This window comes from Ovis aries, chromosome 5 (assembly GCF_016772045.2).
Source record: "Ovis aries strain OAR_USU_Benz2616 breed Rambouillet chromosome 5, ARS-UI_Ramb_v3.0, whole genome shotgun sequence".
NCBI lineage: Eukaryota > Metazoa > Chordata > Mammalia > Artiodactyla > Bovidae > Ovis > Ovis aries.
In genome coordinates this window covers 51715895-51736093 of record NC_056058.1, presented here as the reverse complement: position 1 = coordinate 51736093, position 20199 = coordinate 51715895, and the positions used below count along the sequence as shown (strand labels likewise).

At 43.2% G+C, this 20199-nt stretch overlaps 1 protein-coding gene across 4 annotated transcripts in view; it reads right to left on the bottom strand.

Annotated features, from left to right (window-relative positions):
* The window catches only part of ARHGAP26 (Rho GTPase activating protein 26), a 482086-nt gene that overhangs the window by 207099 nt on the left and 254788 nt on the right, over positions 1-20199 (bottom strand). For all 4 annotated transcript variants that reach the window (XM_004008912.6, XM_012178663.5, XM_004008913.6 and 1 more), the window contains exon 12: positions 18788-18824. In XM_004008912.6, the coding sequence (XP_004008961.1) occupies positions 18788-18824 (37 nt within the window). The remainder of the gene's footprint in view (positions 1-18787; positions 18825-20199) is intronic.

The window sequence follows — 20199 nt, the reverse complement described above, 5'->3', positions numbered from 1 at the left end:
CAGAAACTAGGTAAGAAGTGGCCAAATCACCAGTTCTGAATAGAAGGGACCTTTTCACAGCATAGGCTGACTGATGGACATATACTCTGAAAAAAACCCGACACTTTGAGATATGTCCCAAAGTTACCCCAGACATGCCTCCCAGGAATTCTAACAGACCTCAGACCTCTCCTCAAAAGGAGAGGAACTGATTTACCTGAATTAGGCTCAACATGAATTAGATGGAATTAACAGTTTTCTAAAGCTGGTATTCGACAGATTTTTTTCTTTATTCAACTTTTCTTTGATTAAAATATATATATATATATAACTTTCAAGTTTTTCTTTCTTTTTTATGGGAGAAATGGAATTTTCTGGAAATAAAAACAAGAGAACTGAGGTAAAGGAAGTCCCTGCTGTGTTTCCAGTGCTGATGGATACAGGAAGTTGTCTGGAGTTGCTGAGACCAGCCCACCACTTTATGGACAGTTCCTGGGGCACGTTCTCACCACAGAAATTTACTCACTTTCCCTATGTGATTTGCTCTTTAAAGCCTGGCCTGCCTTGCTCCTTCTGAATTTAATCAATTTCAGCACCATTAAAAGCCATGAAGAAAAACACCCACACTGAATTGAATACAAAATCCCATCTGGAGAAGAGATTTCCAGTTGGCTCACACACTCAGAGGGGCTCACATCCTTTTCCTCAGAATGTGAAGCCCCAGAGTTGCCACGGCTTCCTGGCTGTGAAGCTTCTAGTGGGGTCCAGGAAAGGTGTGAGCTCTCTACTTGGGCAATTACCCAGAGCCACTTTTAATCCCAGATCAGTTCCCCAAACCTGTGACCCATTTCACTTCACTGCCAACTGCCCTCTATTCTGTTCCCTGGCAGGTAGGTACTCAGGGAATGCAAATGAACCTTAATATTAACTGAAGTAACACCGACAGAAGCTGTATATACTGGAAAGAGAACAGTGAATTTTAAGGCCAGAGAGATCTGGCTTGGACGCCTGTCTCTGCCACCTCTGGCCATTATGCTCTTAGGCAAGAAGCTTCACCTTCCTCACCTGCGTGGTGTGGTAACTCACCTTAATGCTACAAAGGTCAAATGAAATGCACAGCAACTGAGACTTGGCCAGTATTTGGTAAATGGCCATTACCAGTACTATGATTATTAGGATATAGTAACTATTCTGAAAGAGATGAGCATACCAGACCACCTGACCTGCCTCTTGAGAAACCTGCCTCTTGAGAAACCTGTATGTAGGTCAGGAAGCAACAGTTAGAACAGGACATGGAACAACAGATTGGTTCCAAATAGGAAAAGGAGTACGTCAAGGCTGTATATTGTTACCCTGCTTATTTAACTTCTATGCAGAGTACATCATGAGAAACGCTGGGCTGGAAGAAGCACAAACTGGAATTCAGATTCCCGGGAGAAACATCAATAACCTCAGATATGCAGATGACGCCACCTTTATGGCAGAAAGTGAAGAGGAACTAAAAAGCCTCTTGATGAAAGTGAAAGAGGAGAGTGAAAAAGTTGGCTTAAAGCTCAACATTCGGAAAACGAAGATCATGACATCCAGTCCCATCACTTCATGGGAAATAGATGCGGCAACAGTGGAAACGGTGGCTGACTTTATTTTTCTGGACTCCAAAATCAGTGCAGATGGTGATTACAGCAATGAAATTAAAAGACACTGATTCCTTGGAAGCAAAGTTATGACCAACCTAGACAGCATACTAAAAAGCAGAGACATTACTTTGTCAACAAAGGTCCATCTAGTCAAGGCTATGGTTTTCCAGTGGTCATGTATGGATGTGAGAGTTGGACTATAAAGAAAGCTGAGCACCAATGGATTGATACTTTTGAACTGTGGTGTTGGAGAAGACTCTTGAGAGTCCCTTGGACTGCAAGGAGATCCAATCAGTCCATCCTAAAGGAGATCAGTCCTGGGTGTTCATTGGAAGGACTGATGTTGAAGCTGAAACTCCAATACTTTGGCCACCTGATGAGAAGAGCTGACTCATTTGAAAAGACCCTGATGCTGGGAAAGATTGAGGGCAGGAGGAGAAGGGGACGATAGAGGATGAGATGGCTGGATGGCATCACCGACTTGATGGTAAAGGGTTTGGGTGGACTCCGGGAGTTGGTGATGGACAGGGAGGCCTGGCATGCTGCATTTCATGGGGTCATAAAGAGTCAGACACGACTTAGCGACTGAACTGAACTGAACTGAACTACATTCTAATACTTGAATCAAACTTTCCAGTTGATGAAATACTCTTCACACCCAAGTGCATGTTAACCTTACTGTTATCTCATGGGGGTACATATTGCTACTATTCTTACTAAAAACGTCTTGCTGTGTCTCCACACTAGTAAGTATAATGAAGGATAATATAATACTATTTATAGAATAAATTAATAGCTTATAGTTTATTTAACTTTCCCAATATATCTATCTGTTAAGCTTTTATGATGAGAAAAGCCAGGCTCACGACGTTAAGTGGTACCAACAATGATGACGGCAGTAGTAACGCTTTGCACATAGTGTTGCTCTGGAGTAGGCACTTAATTGCACCATATCATCACCATTATCATTACCACCAGCCCTGCTCTGCAGATGGAAACCTTGGATCCAACAAGGTTAAGGGGCTCCTGTAGGCTTGCGGTGTTCATGAGCGGTGGGACCAGGACTCTAACTTGGTCTGGCTCCAGAGGCCATTCTCTTCTATCCCCTGTTCCTCTGCTGAAGTTCACACAGCCAGTCAGAGAAGGACCCAGGGCTGGAGTCCTATTTTCTGAATTCTGCCCTTTCTACTCCAGAAGTAGCTCCCAAACAGAGGGGACAGACTCAGGAGCACGCTTGTTCAATGCAGATTCTGGGTGCCTCCCAAAGGATATGCTTCAGCAGGTATGAGAATCACATGTGGGACAGATAACACTGTACTGTATACTAAGTGACTAAAATTATTATCACTAAAGACCACTACCAATGATTATTGACTGTTAGTTAATGGGTGATTCTTATTCCACATTCCTCATCCAATAAGATTCACCAGTGCTGTGTACCTCAAAGTGTAATGCTGGCTTGTGCCACTGGGATATGTGAAATGATTCCAAGTAGTTCACAAATAAATATTTCCAATTGTTACACACTTACTTTAATAAGTACTGGAAATTTATTGCTTTATCTCACAAAGTATGATGCATTTTTAAAATAAATGTGGCTTAAGAAGAGTGAATTGATTTTTTAAAATAGTACATAAATAGTATTACAGGGGGTATATACACATGTTAAAAAATAATGAAGGTGACAAACACCACATTTGGGAGCTACTGTTCTAATCTGCATCAGCCCAGGCACCACCTTCAACCTGGCTGAAAGGACAAGATGGGAGGGTACCACATTCTATCAGCAAGCTATCAATAGTCATCCTTGAGTCCTTGCCATCTCTCACACCCTACATCCAATCCATTAGCCAGTCCCATCAGGAATAACAAACCTAGAATCCAGCTACTTTTCATCATCTCTGTTACTAATACTTTGGTCCAGGCTACCATCATCTTTTGCCTGGATTGTTTCCATAGCTTCTCAACTGTTTCTCCTTTTGCCCCCTACAGTGGATCCTCTGCCGGCAGTCAGAGTCATCTTTTAAAAATATACATTGGCTCATGTCACTCGCCTGATCACAACTCGCCAGGGACTTCTCATGACACTCAGAATGCAATCCTACCTCCTGACCACAGCCTCACATGGCTCAGTCCACCTGAACACTCTCCATCTGGTCTCTGCCAATACAGTCACAAGGATCCTTCCTGATACTCCTTGAACATGGCTAGTTCAGCTTCCCCACTGTAGGGGCCTCTGTGCATGCTTGTTTCTCTGCCAGTTCCTGACATGCCACCCTCCCTAGGTTTGTTCAGGTTTCTCCTTAAATGTCATTTCTTCAAGGAGGCCTCCTCTGTCCCTGGTATCTAAAAAAGCCACCCATCAAGAGAGGGATGGACAGTTTGGGGTCAGTGGATGCAAACTGTTACATATAGGATGGATACACAACAAAGTCCTGCTGTACAGCACCGGGAACTATGTTCAATATCCTGTGATAAACCATAATGGAAAAGAATATGAAAAACAATGTGTCTTGGTGTATAACTGAGCTATTCTACTGTACAACAGTAATTAACACAACACTGTAAAATCAACTATACTGCAGTAAAAAATAAATTAAATATAAAATAGCCACCCTTCCCCTGTAACTCCCTATCCCTTTGTTCTTGCTTCCTCATAGCCCTTCTCGCCACCTGCAAGCCTCCCTTTGTTTGCTAGCTGACTGTTTGGGGTCCCTGCTCTCATTCAGGGACTTCATCTGCGTTGTTCACTACCGTAGCTTCAATATACATTTCCTGAAGGAAGCAACAAATACAACCCACAGCAGAGACACCAAGAAATCAATAGGTAAAGAAGTTCCTACACTCCAGGAACCTCAGTGGGGAGCAGCTGACTGAACCCTGGTACCTTCCAGAGTACAGGGGTCTGCTGGGGAACTGCAGAACAGATAGCACTGATAGGGCTCTCATTCACCCCCTGACCTCTGTGCATGAATACCACCAATCAGGATTTTCTTCCCTGCTGCTAAGTCGCTTCAGTCATGGCCAACTCTGTGCAACCCCATAGACGGCAGCCCACCAGGCTCCCCCGTCCCTGGGATTCTCCAGGCAAGAACACTGGAGTGGGTTGCCATTTCCTTCTGCAATGCTTAAAGTGAAAAGTGAAAGTGAAGTTGCTCAGTCATGTCCGACTCCCAGCGACCCCATGGACTGCAGCCCACCAGGCTCCTCCGTCCATGGGATTTTCCAGGCAAGAGTACTGGAGTGGGGTGCCATTGCCTTCTCCAATCTTTTCTCATGGTTTCCATAGACACACATTAAGAAAAATAAGCCGAGAAGGACGGAGAGTAAAGCAAGTTAAACAGGTAGCAGAGGAAGAGATGAAAACCCTGCCTGGCTTGGAATAAACCTGCAAGTCTCAGATGTTCCAGTTCTCAGCCAGACAGAGGCAGCCAAAGCGGCAGCAGGCGGGTTTCTGCACAGTACAGCTGAGAACTGCAGACCAGCATGGGGCGGAAGGATGGAGGAAGGACAGTTTCCTTGTGGGTTTTGACATCTGCAATCTCCTCGTCTACCTTAAAATTCCTGATCAGACAGCTGCAAAGAAGCAAGGCTGCACACACGCCTTGGTAATGTGAACCATCTTAATCAGAACCATTTGTCTCCTACCTGGGACTCCGGACATCCCAAGAATGACTTACAGTCCAGTGGCCTCAATTCCTTTCTACCTCGAGGCCTGGGTGGCTATGCTCTGATTTCTCAACCAAGAGAGATCAGTGCCAGCTTTCCGAAGGTGGATGTGTTTCAAGTGGAAAACCAATCTCCTCTGTCCAGCTAGATCCCTTCCTGCCTCTGACTACGCATCCTCTACCTTATCTGCCCTAGAAACGGTTTAGCTATTTTTCAGACACATCAAACTCCAGGGTGGTAGAAGGCAGGGAAGGAGATGCCATTCAGAATCTGAGGCCTAAGATTTGCACCTGGAATCACCATGATATTGTATGATGTGGAAATACATCACCTCTCGGACCCTTTTTCTCATCTTGAAGATCAAGCACAGTAGAAATTTAAAAAAGCAATGCATGTGAAGGCACTCTGAAAGAAAACTATCCAGTGTCAGGCTTTATATAAATAGCCTCTCGTTTCAGCTAATGATGATGTTATTGATAATAACAGCAGAGAGCAACATTTAATGACTGCTTAGAATACCAAGCACCACTGATTAAAGAATTTCCAGTTTATTCTCATTTGATACTCTCAAAAAAACCAATGATGTAGACAGTAAGACTATCCTCATTTTACAGATAAAGAAACTGAGGTCTGGAGAAATTAATTTTCCACAGTCACAAATTCAATAAGCCATGAGGCTGGGATCCCAAACACATGTGTAATAATACTCCAGAATTAACATTCCCAACCACTACTCAAACTGCCCCCCACTGTGGGGAACAGTACTTGACAGCTTTCACAAAATCTTACATGCTGAATGAGAGGTGCACACTGAACACTGATTATGGGGGGAAGGAATGATCTTGAGTAACTACAAGCTTGCACTTAGGATGAAGCCTCAGTTTTCTCATCTGTAAATGGGGTCAATACTACCATCTGCTTCACAGGGTTCTTACAAAGATCAAACAATATAATGTAGGTCAGACAATAAGCACATTGCCTGGGACACAGTATGTACTAATGATAATGTTTATCACTAATGATTTCATTGATCAAGAGCCTGTACTTGGTGCCAGTGAGGAAAATCAGTCTCTCTCCACAGCCCCTTGCACTGGGCTTTAAGAGTTAAGGATGTTGCCAGGGACCTGCTCGCGGCTCCTTGGTTGAAGCCCAAACTGGGATGCCAAGGGGTGGTGGGCACCTGCCAGGCGGCAGCCTACTGTCTGTCCAGAGCCCACATGGCTGAGGGGAAGGGGATATCAGGCCACAACGAAGTCACGCACTGGCTGCGTTTGTCAGTCTAAGGCTGGCTGAGGAGAGGAGAGATTTGAGGACGAGCCGAGAGTCTTCTGACTGCACAGGCAAGTCTGAGGAGTACCCCGTCAGCCATGTCCTTGAGGGGTGGGGTGTCACCAAAGCAAAGGGCTGGGAACCCAGAGAATAGCATCTCAGAGAAAACAATCCATTCCTTCTCCTTCCTCTCCCTCTGGCCCCCAGCGCTCATGCCGGCTGCTGCCACTCTCCACAGCGAGCAGCTGCGCCATGCTCACAACTCGTAAGGAAAAGCAGGCTGGGGGCCAGCACTTCAGTGAGGGAGCAGGAGACCATCTTATCCTACCGTGGCTCAGGAGAAGAAAGTAGTGGTGACAAAAAGCTGCCATGGAGGGAAAAGGGAAAGAAGAAGGGCCAAGAGGGGCTGGGGGCAGCGGGAAGGGAATGCACGCCTGTCTTCTATCAACTCTGGCTGGCAGGCGTAGAGAGAAAGCTGGAGGGGAAGGTGTACTCAGCTGACTCCCTCGTGGGCCAGCACATAGGAGGCCAGGCCACCATCCCCACTAATGCATCCATCCTTCTCAGGTTTAAGAGGGGAAATGTTCTATTTATAAGCCACCAACCAGTGGAGATCTGGCAGCCGCTGGATGGCTCTGATCCCACAGGGATCCTGGCTACTCGCGGCTGTCTTCTCCAGCCTCTCAACTGGGGGTGTTCTCAAAGCAAAAGGCCAAAGGTGATTGGAAGCAAAAGAAAAAAAAGCTGCTCTCCTGTCCTTCGCTGCTTTCGTGAGACTGCTAGCTTTTTAGTGATGGCTAAAGACTTCAGAACATTTTAAAAACAGTGACCCATGTGGTCCCATCAGATCTTCCTGCCCTGAGAGCTTCAAGACTCAATCTCTTTTTCTGCTTTACGATCAATGGAAGCTGAGGCAGAGGATGAAGGGAATGCAGAAACCAGAACAGGGCAATGGGCAAACAGAGAAAGGTAATGATGCCCCTCCCATCTCTCTCCTTGTCCTCAATCTTATCCTCATGAAACAAGAAGTGCTTTGATCCAGCAACATTATGGAGTCTAATCTGAGTAACAGCCGAGAGAACGAGTGTATATAACAGAAACAACATATAAAGCAGCTGTGGTTGTGTTGTCAAAGTCCGTGGGAGAGTAATGGGTCATGTTGCAGCTCTGCACCTGGGAAGCTTGAGTCACTGAAATATGTGACTCTGATTCTCCCAGCATCCTATGTGACGTGTGAAGAGCCACAGATGGCTCTGGAGGAGGCTCACTAAGAAGGAACAAGGGATGGCCCCTCAATGGCAAACTGCTGGGCAGATTAAGTATTGGAAATTGATGATGAAACTCTTTCCAGTCGCACTGGGTTGCCCACAAAATGACAGATGGCAGGGCAGAGCAAAGATCTCACGCACATCAAGAATGGTAGGGGAAATGATCTTGGCAATCGGGCAGACTTAGCTCTGGTACCTTGCCATCCTTAAGCCTGTTTGCTCACTTGTAACTCGCTTGCTGTGAATAGCATTTCTGCAGTAGTACCCATCCACGCACCACACTCGTGCTCCCTGCCATAACCCCATGCTGTCTTGAAGAGATGAATATTTAAAAACCTATCTTTGTATCACGCTGAGTTAACAAACTTGTAGTTAATGGACTAAACTCACTGTTGCCTGTTTTATAAATAACACCACCCCCTTTGTTTCCACATTGTCTATGGCTGCTTTCAGACCATCAAAGCAGAGTGAAATAGCACCACAAATCCAAAAATCTACTCCTTTCCTGAAAAACCTGACCCCTGTGCTAAGCAGTAACATTTAGAAACCTGGGTGGGGCAGGGAGAAGTTATGTTTACTTGTGGGCTGGTCCCCAGTCAATACACATTAAATAAATACATAAATTTAAAAGGCAATTGAAAACATTTGTCTGGTCCTATACAAACGGAGAAGGCAATGGCACCCCACTCCAGTACTCTTGCCTGGAAAATCCCTGGAAGGCTGCAGTCCATGAGGTCACTAAGAGTCGGACACGACTGAGCGACTTCACTTTCACTTTTCACCTTCATGCATTGGAGAAGAAAATGGCAACCCACTCCAGTGTCCATGCCTGGAGAATCCCAGGGATGGGGGAACCTGGTGGGCTGCCGTCTATGGGGTCGCACAGAGTCGGACACGACTGAAGCAACTTAGCAGCAGCAGCAGCATACAAAACGATCTGGGCTGTCGCCAGCAGTGTGCATCCCCTACTTTGAGAAATGCAGTCATGAGGATCCAGAGGATTCAGTGGATTAACACAGGCTGGCCTCCAGCCCCCAACAGCAGGGGTGTTGGCTTCTGCCCTTTGTTCTCTTCCCCTGCTCCGCTCAGAAGTGGCTCCCCTAACCCAGTGACTTCTTTCTTCCTCATATGGGAGAGTAATTGGTATGACCAGATAACAACAAGGATAATAACCACAGTAATTAGGCACTTATTCACTAATAGACCAGATATTGTGTTGGGCTTTTATGCTCACAGCAAGGTTATGAGGTAGGGTTGTGATTTATCCTCATTTCACAAACAGGGAAAGAGAAGCTTAGAGAGGCCCAGCATTGAGCCGTGGTTTCACGGCCAGCAGGCCTGCAGGATAATCTGCATCATTCACACAGTACCCTCCCAGTTCACCAGGAACTGTATTCACCAGGAAACAGCTCTCCCAGCTCATCCATTAGGACTGTCCCATGTGAAGTTACGTGAAATGTGTACAAAGACGGATGTACAAGGATGCTCACCCTGATGTCATTCACAAAAGCAGAACTCTGGAAAGGACATTCAAGACCAATGACAGGAAATAGTTCCACAAATCAGGATGCACTCTTATGACAGAGCATGCAACAACCATTACAAATAATATTTATAAACAACTCAGCATCTGAGAAAACGCTTGTGAATTTTTAAAAGCAGAATACCAACAAGTATGTTCAGTATAATGTCAGTTAAGTAGAAATACATACTGACATTGGCAAAATAAACGTAAGACATCATGAAAGAAGAAAAAGCAAGGAAGAAGTATCTCTAGAGATGAAATTATAGATGATTCTTATTGAATTTTTGAAAATCCTTGCTACATTTCCTTAATGTTTCACAATGAGTTCATATTATTTTCATAATAAGCAAAAATACAAATGTGTCAAACCTTTGGAATGAGGTTCAGAGATTCCATGTCCACACCCTACAGATCCTAATTCCAACTTTGCAAACTTTCTCCAATCACTGCTCTTCCTCTCAGCTCTGGTGTGAATGACAAGTTGGCAACCTGAAGTGGGTTCTTAAGCATTATGCAGATAAAAAGGAGTCTTGCTAAAGTATTAGGTTAAGAACAAACTGGAAGGAATGAAGGGATTAAAACAAGGAAATAAAAGAGGGAGAACTATATTTCCTTCTTCTGGGGAGAAGGGAGGGTACTTTTTAAAGTCTTTCTAGCCTAGCTGGAAGTCCATTCCAACTGGCCGTGGGCACTTGCCTGCACATTAGTATATCCGTAAAAGCACAGATATTAAGTCTAGCGAAAGGTTCAGGTTAAAGCACAGGAACATATTCAACAAGAGGAGGAAGCAAGGAAATGGCTGCAATGTCCCTCTGAAAAGCCAGCTGGGGTCAGAAGTGCACAAGAAGGCACACCTAGGGCAACTCAGGCATATCCCTCTGAAACCACTCGATTGGCCCAGGGGATCTGAGTTAATACACTAAGGGACATGCCACTGGAAGCCAAGATTAGGAGACAGCCCTCTCTGTCTCAGTCTGTCGGCTTCCAAACAGCTGGCAAAGCAGCGGGAGAGCACCATTTCCACAAACAAGCTAATCTTTCCACAGCTAAGTAGGCAGTGACATTTATTATTTAAAACTTCAAAGCTGGTAAAGACAAACTCACACTAGAACAGCCTGCCTTTCCCTGGATCTCTTGACTGGACCATGTACTCTCTCTGACAAGTTCTCAGCTTTCCAACTGTCCCTCTAGTGGGAGGACAGGACAACAGGAAGGGGGCTGAGAACAGGTTCCTTCCTGGCGCCTCCTCCTGCTTCTGACCTGGGCTCACTTCAAAGGAGAATGAACCAGTTCTCACAGAGCCTTTGGGGCGTAAATCTCACAACTGTACCAAACGTAAGATGCGACAGGACATGGAGACTGAGGAGATACGCATTAAGGGGGCAACATTCCTGCCCAGGGAAGACTCTTGTTCTTTGTAATAACAAAGGGCAAAATCGGTGACAGTCTAGATGACTGACACTGGTGCGATCACCTCCTCAGTAAAGAAGTGTAGGGAGCAACAAACAGGACTTCCTTCTCTGCTAGTCTTACTCCTGTTTTCTCCTTCCCTTCACTACTGGTTACAAATGTGACTAATGAGAGAAAACTCAGCGTCACTGCTGCATATTCTTCACGTTCCAGGAACAAACCCAGGTAAGGTTCCTGATGGCAGAAGGATGCATCGTTGAGCGGCCCATACAATTGGCAAAAAAAGCAGATTGGGATTTGAATTTAGTATGTAGGGCTTAACTTAACCAAGAATACAGAAGACTTCTAGGGAGAAAACTAAAATGCTAACAGAGGTGTGAATAAATGGAAAGACATGCAAAGTTCTTGAAGGAGGTGACTTAGCACTATAAAAGTGTCAATTTTTTCAGCTGCATGTAAATCAATGCAGTTAGAACTCTCCTTCACACCATACACAGAAATAAAATTACTTAAAGACTTAAATATAAAGACATGATACCATAAAACTCCTAGAAGAGAACACAGGCAAAACATTCTTTCTCATAAATTGTAGCAATATTCTCTTAGGTCAGTCTCCCAAGGAAAATGAAATGAAAGCAAAACTAAATGAATGGGACCTAATCAAATGCACAAGCTTCTGTACATCAAGGAAATGATAAACAAAACAAAAAGACAACCTATGTACTAGAAGAAAACATTTGCCAATGATGTGACCTACAAGGGTTAAATTTCCAAAATACACAAACAGCTCATATAACCCAATAGCAAAAAAAAGGCAGGGGTGGGGGTGGGGGTGGGAGTAGGGAGGAGGGACAGAAGACCTAAATAGACATTTCTCCAAAGAAGACCTAATTTCTCCAAAGAAGAGATACAGATGGCTAAGATTTATATGTAAATATGCTCTACATCACTAATTATCAGAGAAATACAAATCAAAACTACAATGAGGTATCACCTCACACCAGTAAGAATGGCCATCATCAAAAGCTCTACAAATAATAAATGCTGGAGAGGGTGTGGAGAAAAGGGAAGCTTCCTACAGTGTTGGTGGGAATGTAAATTGGTCCAGCCACTACAGAGAATACTGTGGAGGTTCCTTATAAAACTAAAAATAGAGTTAACATATGATCCAGAAATTCCACTCCTGAGGATATATCCAGGAAAGACAAAGACTCTAATTCAGAAAGATACATGCACCTCAATGTTCACAGCAGCACTGTTTACAACAGCCAAGACACGGAAGCAACCTGCATGTCCACTGGCAGAGGAATGGATAAGGACAATGCAGTACAGATATACAATGGAGTACCACTCAGCCATTTAGAGAACACTGCCATTGCAGCAACATGGACAGACCTAGAGAATACCATACTAAGTGAAGCAAACCAGAGAAAGACAAGTATTGTATGATATCACTTACATATGGAATCAAAAAACTAATACAGATGAACTTATTTACGAGACAGAAACAGACTCACAGACGTAGAAAACAAAATTACGGTTACCAAAGGGAAAAGCTGGAGAAGGGATAAATTAGAGGATTATGGGATTAATGGATACTACTCTATACAGGCTAGATAAACAACAAGACTTTACTGTATAGCACAGGGAACTATATTCAGTATTTAGTTATAACCTAAAGAATCTGAAAAAGACTGTATATATATATCAGTTCTATACATATATATAAAACTGAATCACTTTGCTATACACCTGAAATTAACATAGTACTGTAAATCAACTATTCTTCAATAAAAAAATTTTCAATTTAAAAAAGTATTTGTTACTTGTAAAGCATACTATGAGAAACAACATTCAAGAGTATACCATTATTAATAATATTTTTAAGTGTCAATTTTCTGCCAATTAACCTGTATACTTCAATGCAATCCCAAATGAAAATTTCAAATTTTTGAGGAAATTATCAAACTTATGCTATAATTTATGTAGAAGGATAAAAGTCCACAATCAGATAAGTCAACTGTTGAAAAGCAAAGAGAGGACACTTAAACTACCAGATATTAAGACCTGCCTCAAAGTCATCATATTAAAACCAGAGACGTATTAGCACAAGAACAGACAGACCAGACCAAGGAAAAAAAGAGCTCAGAGACAGAGCTCAGATGCCAACCTAATACACAAGAAAGCTGGTATCACAAGTAAAAGAAGGAGAGAATAGATAGCTTCACACATGTTGTTGGGAAAAGTGGCTTTTTAAAACAAAATTGAATCCTTATGAAACACCATATACAACGATGGATATCAACTGGGTTAGAAACCTAAGTGTGAAAGACAAAATCATGAAGCCAATAAAAGAAAATGTAGGTGTAGGTGCACATCTTTGCAACATGGGTTAGGAAGGCCTCTCTCAAAACACAACTTGAAAATCACAAACCAGAAGGCAAAAAACAAAAAAAAACAAAAAAAATCAAATTTATAGAAAGTAAAGCTTTATACTCAAGGAAAGATATCAAACATAATATCAAATGTTAAATGGCAAAATAGGAAGATATACTTGAAATCTACAACAAGGAATTAATATCTAGACTATAGAAGGAATTTTATAAATCATCAATAAAAAAAATGGTAACTGCAATAGAAAAATGGGCAAAGGACACAAATAGGCAAAAAGCAGAAGAGGATACCCAGTAAACTCATCAATTATCAGAGAAGCACAAATTAAGACAACAATGAGCTACTATTTCATATCTACTAGATTGGTAAAAAAAAAATCACAAAGCTGAATAAAATGGCAATAGCTGACAGGAATGAGGAAACCGTCACGTTGGGCTGGGGAAACTATGAACAGGCTACTTACTCTAGGTCACAAAGGTGAGAGCCTTCCTTCAAACCAGGTACACACACACCCCTCAACTGATCAGCAACTCTCCTGGAGGGTAAACCCCAAGGAGATTCTCACAAGGGGACCTGTGTGGAGATGTCCACTGCAGTACGGTAATGGTGATGAAGAGCGGGAGGGCATCCCTGCACAGTGGTACACACTGTGGAGCATGCAGCAGACAGAAGCCACTGTAAGTATACAGAGGAATACAAGCGGCTCCCAACACAACACTGAAGGAGCATGGCAGAAATCAGAACACAACCGACGCTTGTATACCTGAAAACACAGGTAGGTACGAGACTAACCGTCTAAGAGCACATGTTAAAGACACACGTCAGAGCAGTGCAAGGGAGGACAGCAATAGGACGCAGGGAAAGAATTCCAAGGGAGTGAGTGAATGAACACACGAAGGAGGAAGGGAGGGAGGGGTCTGGGATGATCACGCACAACAAATCGGGGAGAATGATTAAATCATTATCTCTGTACCTGAGATCCAAACAGAGAAGAAAGAGGAGGGGGAAAAGGCTCTGCAAAGAAAGGTGCATATATTTGTCTGCTGGCAACCTCTCCCTGGCACCGGGCCACCTGGAAAATACCAGCTGCTGCCAGACATTATGTATGGCCCTGTCTTATACCCCACAGACTCAGTAAGCCCTGAGAGAAACTTCAAGACAAGAGCAACAAATTCAGCACTGTCCTCAGAGGAACTCCCTTTTGCTACCTGTCTCTTCAAACATTCTGGTTCTGTGATTAAAAGGTTGGCACTCAAACTCCCACCAAAACATTTTCTAGAAAGGAAAATGCTAGACATTTGGAAGTTGGCTATCAGAGGTGAAAAGCACGATGTCCAGCTCTTAAACTCCTGTCAGACTGACTTTTTTCCTTTAAAAAAGTTCTGATGGTCCTATAAACACTTGCAGAACAACCAGACCCTGGGCAATAGTGCTTCCTGTGGTGATGAGTGCTATAGTGGGTGTGCAGCGAAGCTGCAAATTACAGCCAGGAGGAATAAGAAAGGGACAGCACTCTGGAGGGGAGGGGAGGCGAGGTGAAGCCAAGGCCTGTGTGATGGTTAGAGGGGATCGTAATATCAAAGGACGGGAGGAAGCACCAGTCCAGAACACTCCTCTGGTTTTGCCAGCTTGGAAATTAATGAACAGAACATCTCTTAGGATAGCAATGCCCTAGAAAAACAGTTTCTGTGAAAAGTGCTCCTGAAAAAGTGGTCAATATGTTTAACATCTTTTTCTCTCCCACTTCCTAAATGAAAGGTTAAGCAACTGAAGAATCATCAGAGACTCGAGGCAGCCAACTCTCTGTGCCCTGTGGGTAACAGGATGCCAAAAGCAAAATGTTCAAGTGTCTCTGTTTCCCAAAATGGAACTTTCTGCATTGCCCTTTTCCTAGCGAGGTAGAAAATCTTTTGTGGTTAACAGCAAAGACGTTGGAGTCAGACAGCACTCAGATTAAATTATATCTTCTGAGTTTACCAACCTCAACTTCCTAATCTACAAAGTAGGTCAAGAGCACCCACCTCACCCAGTACTGTGAGCAGTAAATGAGCTAATGTGCACACAACACAGTGGAACGCTGCAAGCAGTTGATAAATGCTACCTATTAACAGCTATTATTATAAAACACACACCCTCTGTTGGCAATTCAAAGTCTAAAGAATATTTAAAGCAGAAGGTCAGCGTCTTGTAGTAATCTATCCTCTGTCCTGCGAAGAAGGCAATGGCAACTCACTCTAGTTCTCTCACCTGGAAAATCCCATGGACGGAAAAGCCTGGTAGGCTGCAGTCCAGGGGGTCACTAAGAGTCAGACATGACTGAGCGACTTCACTTTCACTTTTCACCTTCATGCACTGGAGAAGGAAATGGCAACCCACTCCAGTGTTCTTGCCTGGAGAATCCCAGGGACAGGGGAGCCTGGTGGGCTCCTGTTTATGGGGTTGCACAGAGTCGGACACAACTGAAGCGACTTAGCAGCAGCAGCATCCTCTATCCTGAGTAACAACTTGCTGACAAATGTATTTCCAGACTTTTTTTCTATCAATATATCTAGACAAGTCAAATAATTTATTTTAATAAATGCACCATTCCATGATCCGAATTTTCAAAAGCTCAATGAACAGTATATGGAGGACACTGCTTCTGCAAATGTTTCAAGATCTCTCTCATTCTTCTTCTTTTTCTTTTCGGCTTTAAGTGCTTTTTTTTTTAAATGTTATTTTCTTATTGAATGATAATTGCTTTATAGAATTTTGCTGTTTTCTGTCAAACTTCAACATGAATCAGTCATAGGTATACATATATCCCCTCCCTTCTGAACCTCCCTCCCATCTCCCTCCCCATTCCACCCTTCACCCTTTTAGGTTGATACAGAGCCCCTGTTTGAGTTTCCTGAGCCATACAGCAAATTCCCGTTGGCTATCTATTTTACATATGGTCTCCCATTCTTTTTAAAGGCTATATAGTATTCTATGATACTTTTAATAAACTTCCTACTGAACATTTAGATTGTCTCCAGTTCTTCACCTATTATTATCAATGCTCTGGTGAACTTTTTTTTTAACAGAAACATCTTTGTGCTCCAGTCTATTCTTTAGGACAAATCACTAGGTCAAACAATATCTACCCTTTTTTTTTTTTAATACTTGGGGAGTTTTTCTTTTTAACTTATTTTATATTGGAGTATAGGGCTTCTCTGGTGGCTCAAATGGTAAAGAATCCGCCTGCAATGTGGGAGACCTGGGTTTGACCCCTGAGTTAGGAAGATCCCCTGAAGGAGGGCATGGCAACCCACTCCAGCATTCTTGCCTGGAGAATTTCCATGGACAGAGGAGCCTGGCAGGCTACAGTTCATGGGGTCGCAAAGAGTCAGACACAACTGAGTGACTAAGCACAGCACAGCACATAGCTGTGTATACATATATGCATCCATTCTTTTTCAGCATGGATTCTTTGGGCTTCCTAGGTGGTGCTACTGGTAAAGAACCCACTTGCCAATGCAGGACATGTTTGAATTCTTTTTCAAATTCTTTTACCATTTAGGTTGTTACATAATATTAAGTAGAGTCCCCTGTGCTATATAGTAGGTTCTTGCTGGTTGCCCATTTTAAATACAACAGTGTGTACACATCAATCAAAGGATGTTTACTTTTTAAAGGCTTCCAGTACCTATGTCCTAAAGGCCTTACAGAATGGTACAACCAGCTGGCATGCCCACCAGCAGAATCCTGGTCATCTTTCATATCTATTGGCACTTATCTCAAGGAGAGACAAGCAGGTTCGTAAGGTCAAAAGCTACAGGCAAGCTTCTGGTCTGGGGACGGGGGTGGGGGCGGTTCTCTATTCATATGTGTCTCAACCCCCACAGTTCTGGGTCCTTTATAACAGACATGGGTTGTAGGCTGGGGCATGGGGTGGGCATCTCCTATTTCAGCCTGCATGGCATCTACCCTCTCATGTCCCGGGGGGCTGCTGGTCTCCCTGCAGGTAAACCACTGTGCTCTCATTTTATGAGCACTTTTGAAACCATCGATCAAGGTGCATTGTTATCCTCTGGGTGGGCCAAAGCGAGACCATCTTGATGCTATCTTTCCTGGGAATCTGGACCTTCACAAGAGTGAGGCAAGGACTAAAAAATTCTATGGGCTTTATGATCCTGCAAGCATCATCCAGAGGACCCTTTCTTGTTGGTTCTCAGGTCTCCAGAACTGTCTAGCTTTCAAGCCTTGGTTCTTCAGCTCTTCCTACCTTACTTTGAATTACCCTGAGGACTTCACTGACTCGATGGACATGAATCTGAGTGAACTCCAGGAGTTGGTGATGGACAGGGAGGCCTGGCATGCTGCGATTCATGGGATCGCAAAGAGTCAGACACGACTGAGTGACTGAACTGAACTGAACTGAGGACTTCTATATTCCTTCATTATCTTTAATATTGTTTTTGCTATGGCTATTTTAGGACAAGTTAGCCAGAGCTGATTTCAGATATTCTAAAGCAATCCCACCTGACACAGAGAGAGGGGAAAATGACTTGTTTCTTTGAATATTTACTTGAAAAACATTTTCCCTTGTTCAATTCCTGAGGGAAAAAAGAAACAACAAAAAAATAGTTTTCCTCCCCTAAGGCCTCTGAACTTACCAACAGCAACCATTCCAAATTACTTAATATTTTATTTAAAACTTCTGATAAAATCTGTATTTTGGAAAGAATGAAAGAAGGAAAATCTCTACTCCATAATGGATTTCACACACACATTAAATGGCTCATCCTTTTGTCCACAAGAAGAAGCACTGTTTCACTGACTTTTCTGACAATACTAGAATTCATGGGAGGGCTACCTTGGAATCTTTTTCCAAATGGATTTTACAAAAGCAAATCTGAGGCAAGAGGACAGAATTTCCTTTGTACTCTGGTAGCAACGTGGAAGGAATTTGTGTTTTCCCCTGTGCACCAAGGAGATAATCAGCCCAAACACTTAGCAAAAGCAGTTCCATTTTAATCCCATCATCTTCACAAGGTTACAGGTGCCCTTGGAAACCACAATTAACCAGAGTACTCAGAGAGCCAGTTGGGGGAGAAACGTGCTATATAATGCTACAGAGGCTGCCCAGGGCCACTCCCATCAAAACGGAATATTATTACAGAGTTCACCGTCTCCACTCATAACTCTCCAGAGCAGCAACAAGGAACACAGCATTAGTTACTAAGTGATCACTAAGATGGTTCTTGCCTCTTCAGGCCTCTAAGTGAGACCGTGTGGGAGGCAAAGTCAATTCTGGCTTCCCACAGGTCAGGGTGCTGGGGGAGCTGGGTATTATTGGATTAAGTGACTTTTAAGTGGTGACTGGAGCTACATTCTTAAGACAACACAGGATTAACTGAGATAATGTACATAAAAATTCTTTGCTCCGTGTGAATGGTTATACAGTGCAAGATGTCATCACAGCCATGCCCGTCAGGCTCATTGATGGTCCTGACATGGTATATTAGGGCAGAAGCAGCTCAGACTGCACTGGGGGAACCGGGCCAACCCAATGTGCCCACAGCACCTCCTGGTGGTTCTTCCCCAGAATGGCAACTTCACCAGGCCCAGGCCCACACCCAGCTGAAGGAAAAGTATCTAAGCAACATACTTACTCCCTTCGCTCTGGCTGTCTTTGTTTGAGTTGTAGACCTGGAAAACAGAAATAACGTTTACTTGTGTGCATTTTATACCACCCAACAGGTTCACTATAGAAAACCATTACCTTCTCCTTTTGCTTAGTATGTGCTAGAAAATGGAAGGCAATTTCTGGCCCCCAAATGGAAATTCCTTCTATTATTACTCACTTCCTAATATTTACTTTGGGAGAAGGTGACAGCACCCCACTCCAGTACTCTTGCCTGGAAAATCCCATGGACGGAGGAGCCTGGTAGGCTGCAGTCCAGGGGGTCACTAACAGTCGGACATGACTGAGCGACTTCACTTTCACTTTTCACTTTCATGCACTGGAGTAGGAAATGGCAACCCACTCCAGTGTTCTTGCCTGGAGAATCCCAGGGACGGGGGAGCCTAGTGGGCTGCCGTCTATGAGGTCGCACAGAGTTGGACACGACTGAAGCGACTTAGCAGCAGCAGACTTAGCAATATTTACTTCAGCTGTTCAGAGAATCACCTCTGGAGCTTTACTGTTAAAAAAAAATAAGTCATATACTTCCTTTAAAAAAAAAAACTAATATGTGTATATAAACTAAAAGGGAGGAAAAATTAATTAGTTACAAATCATTAAGCATTAACTGCACAGCAGGCAACGGCGCTAAGCAATTCACATGAATTATCTCAAATTATCTATGCAACAATTCTGTTGGGTAGGAACTGTTAATATCACTGATACATAGATAGAGAATTTGAGGCTAGAGAGGTTAACTAAGGTCTCACAGCTAGTACATGGCAAAGTCTGGACAAAGATACATTACAAACTGTTAAGTGTTAACACTGGCAAATGGGACCAGTAACTTTTTACTGTTAATTTTAAAGGAGAATATGCTACTTTTATGACAAAAAATCCTTAAGTGATTTATACAAATCACAAAAGGGAATGAGTCCCAACATAAAACAGACAATGATACACTGGAAGAGTTGGCAAGCCTTTTCTTGTACAGGACTAGAAGGTAAACATTTTAGGCTTTGCGAGCTAAGAGGCAAAAGCCAAACCAATGATTATACAGGGACTTGAAAAACGAGAGAGACCACACATTTTCACGATTTTTTCCTGACAAAATCCAAATAGAGTAAGTTTTGAAAATACAGGTAGAATATTCCTAGCAGGTGAAAATCAATCTTATTGTTTCATGGCTGTCTTTTTGGGGGATGCTTGGCTTGGTTCTTCCAGGGGTCATACAGCTGGTTCTCAACTGTAAGAGTGGCCATCACAACCACTGGGAGTATCTTTTCTCAGGAGTATAACTTTCTGAAATACAGATAAGACTAATGAGAAAAACAGAATTTTTATAGAGGGAGGATAGCATTTAGCTTAAATAGATGTCAAAGTGTTTCCTATCACTGAGTC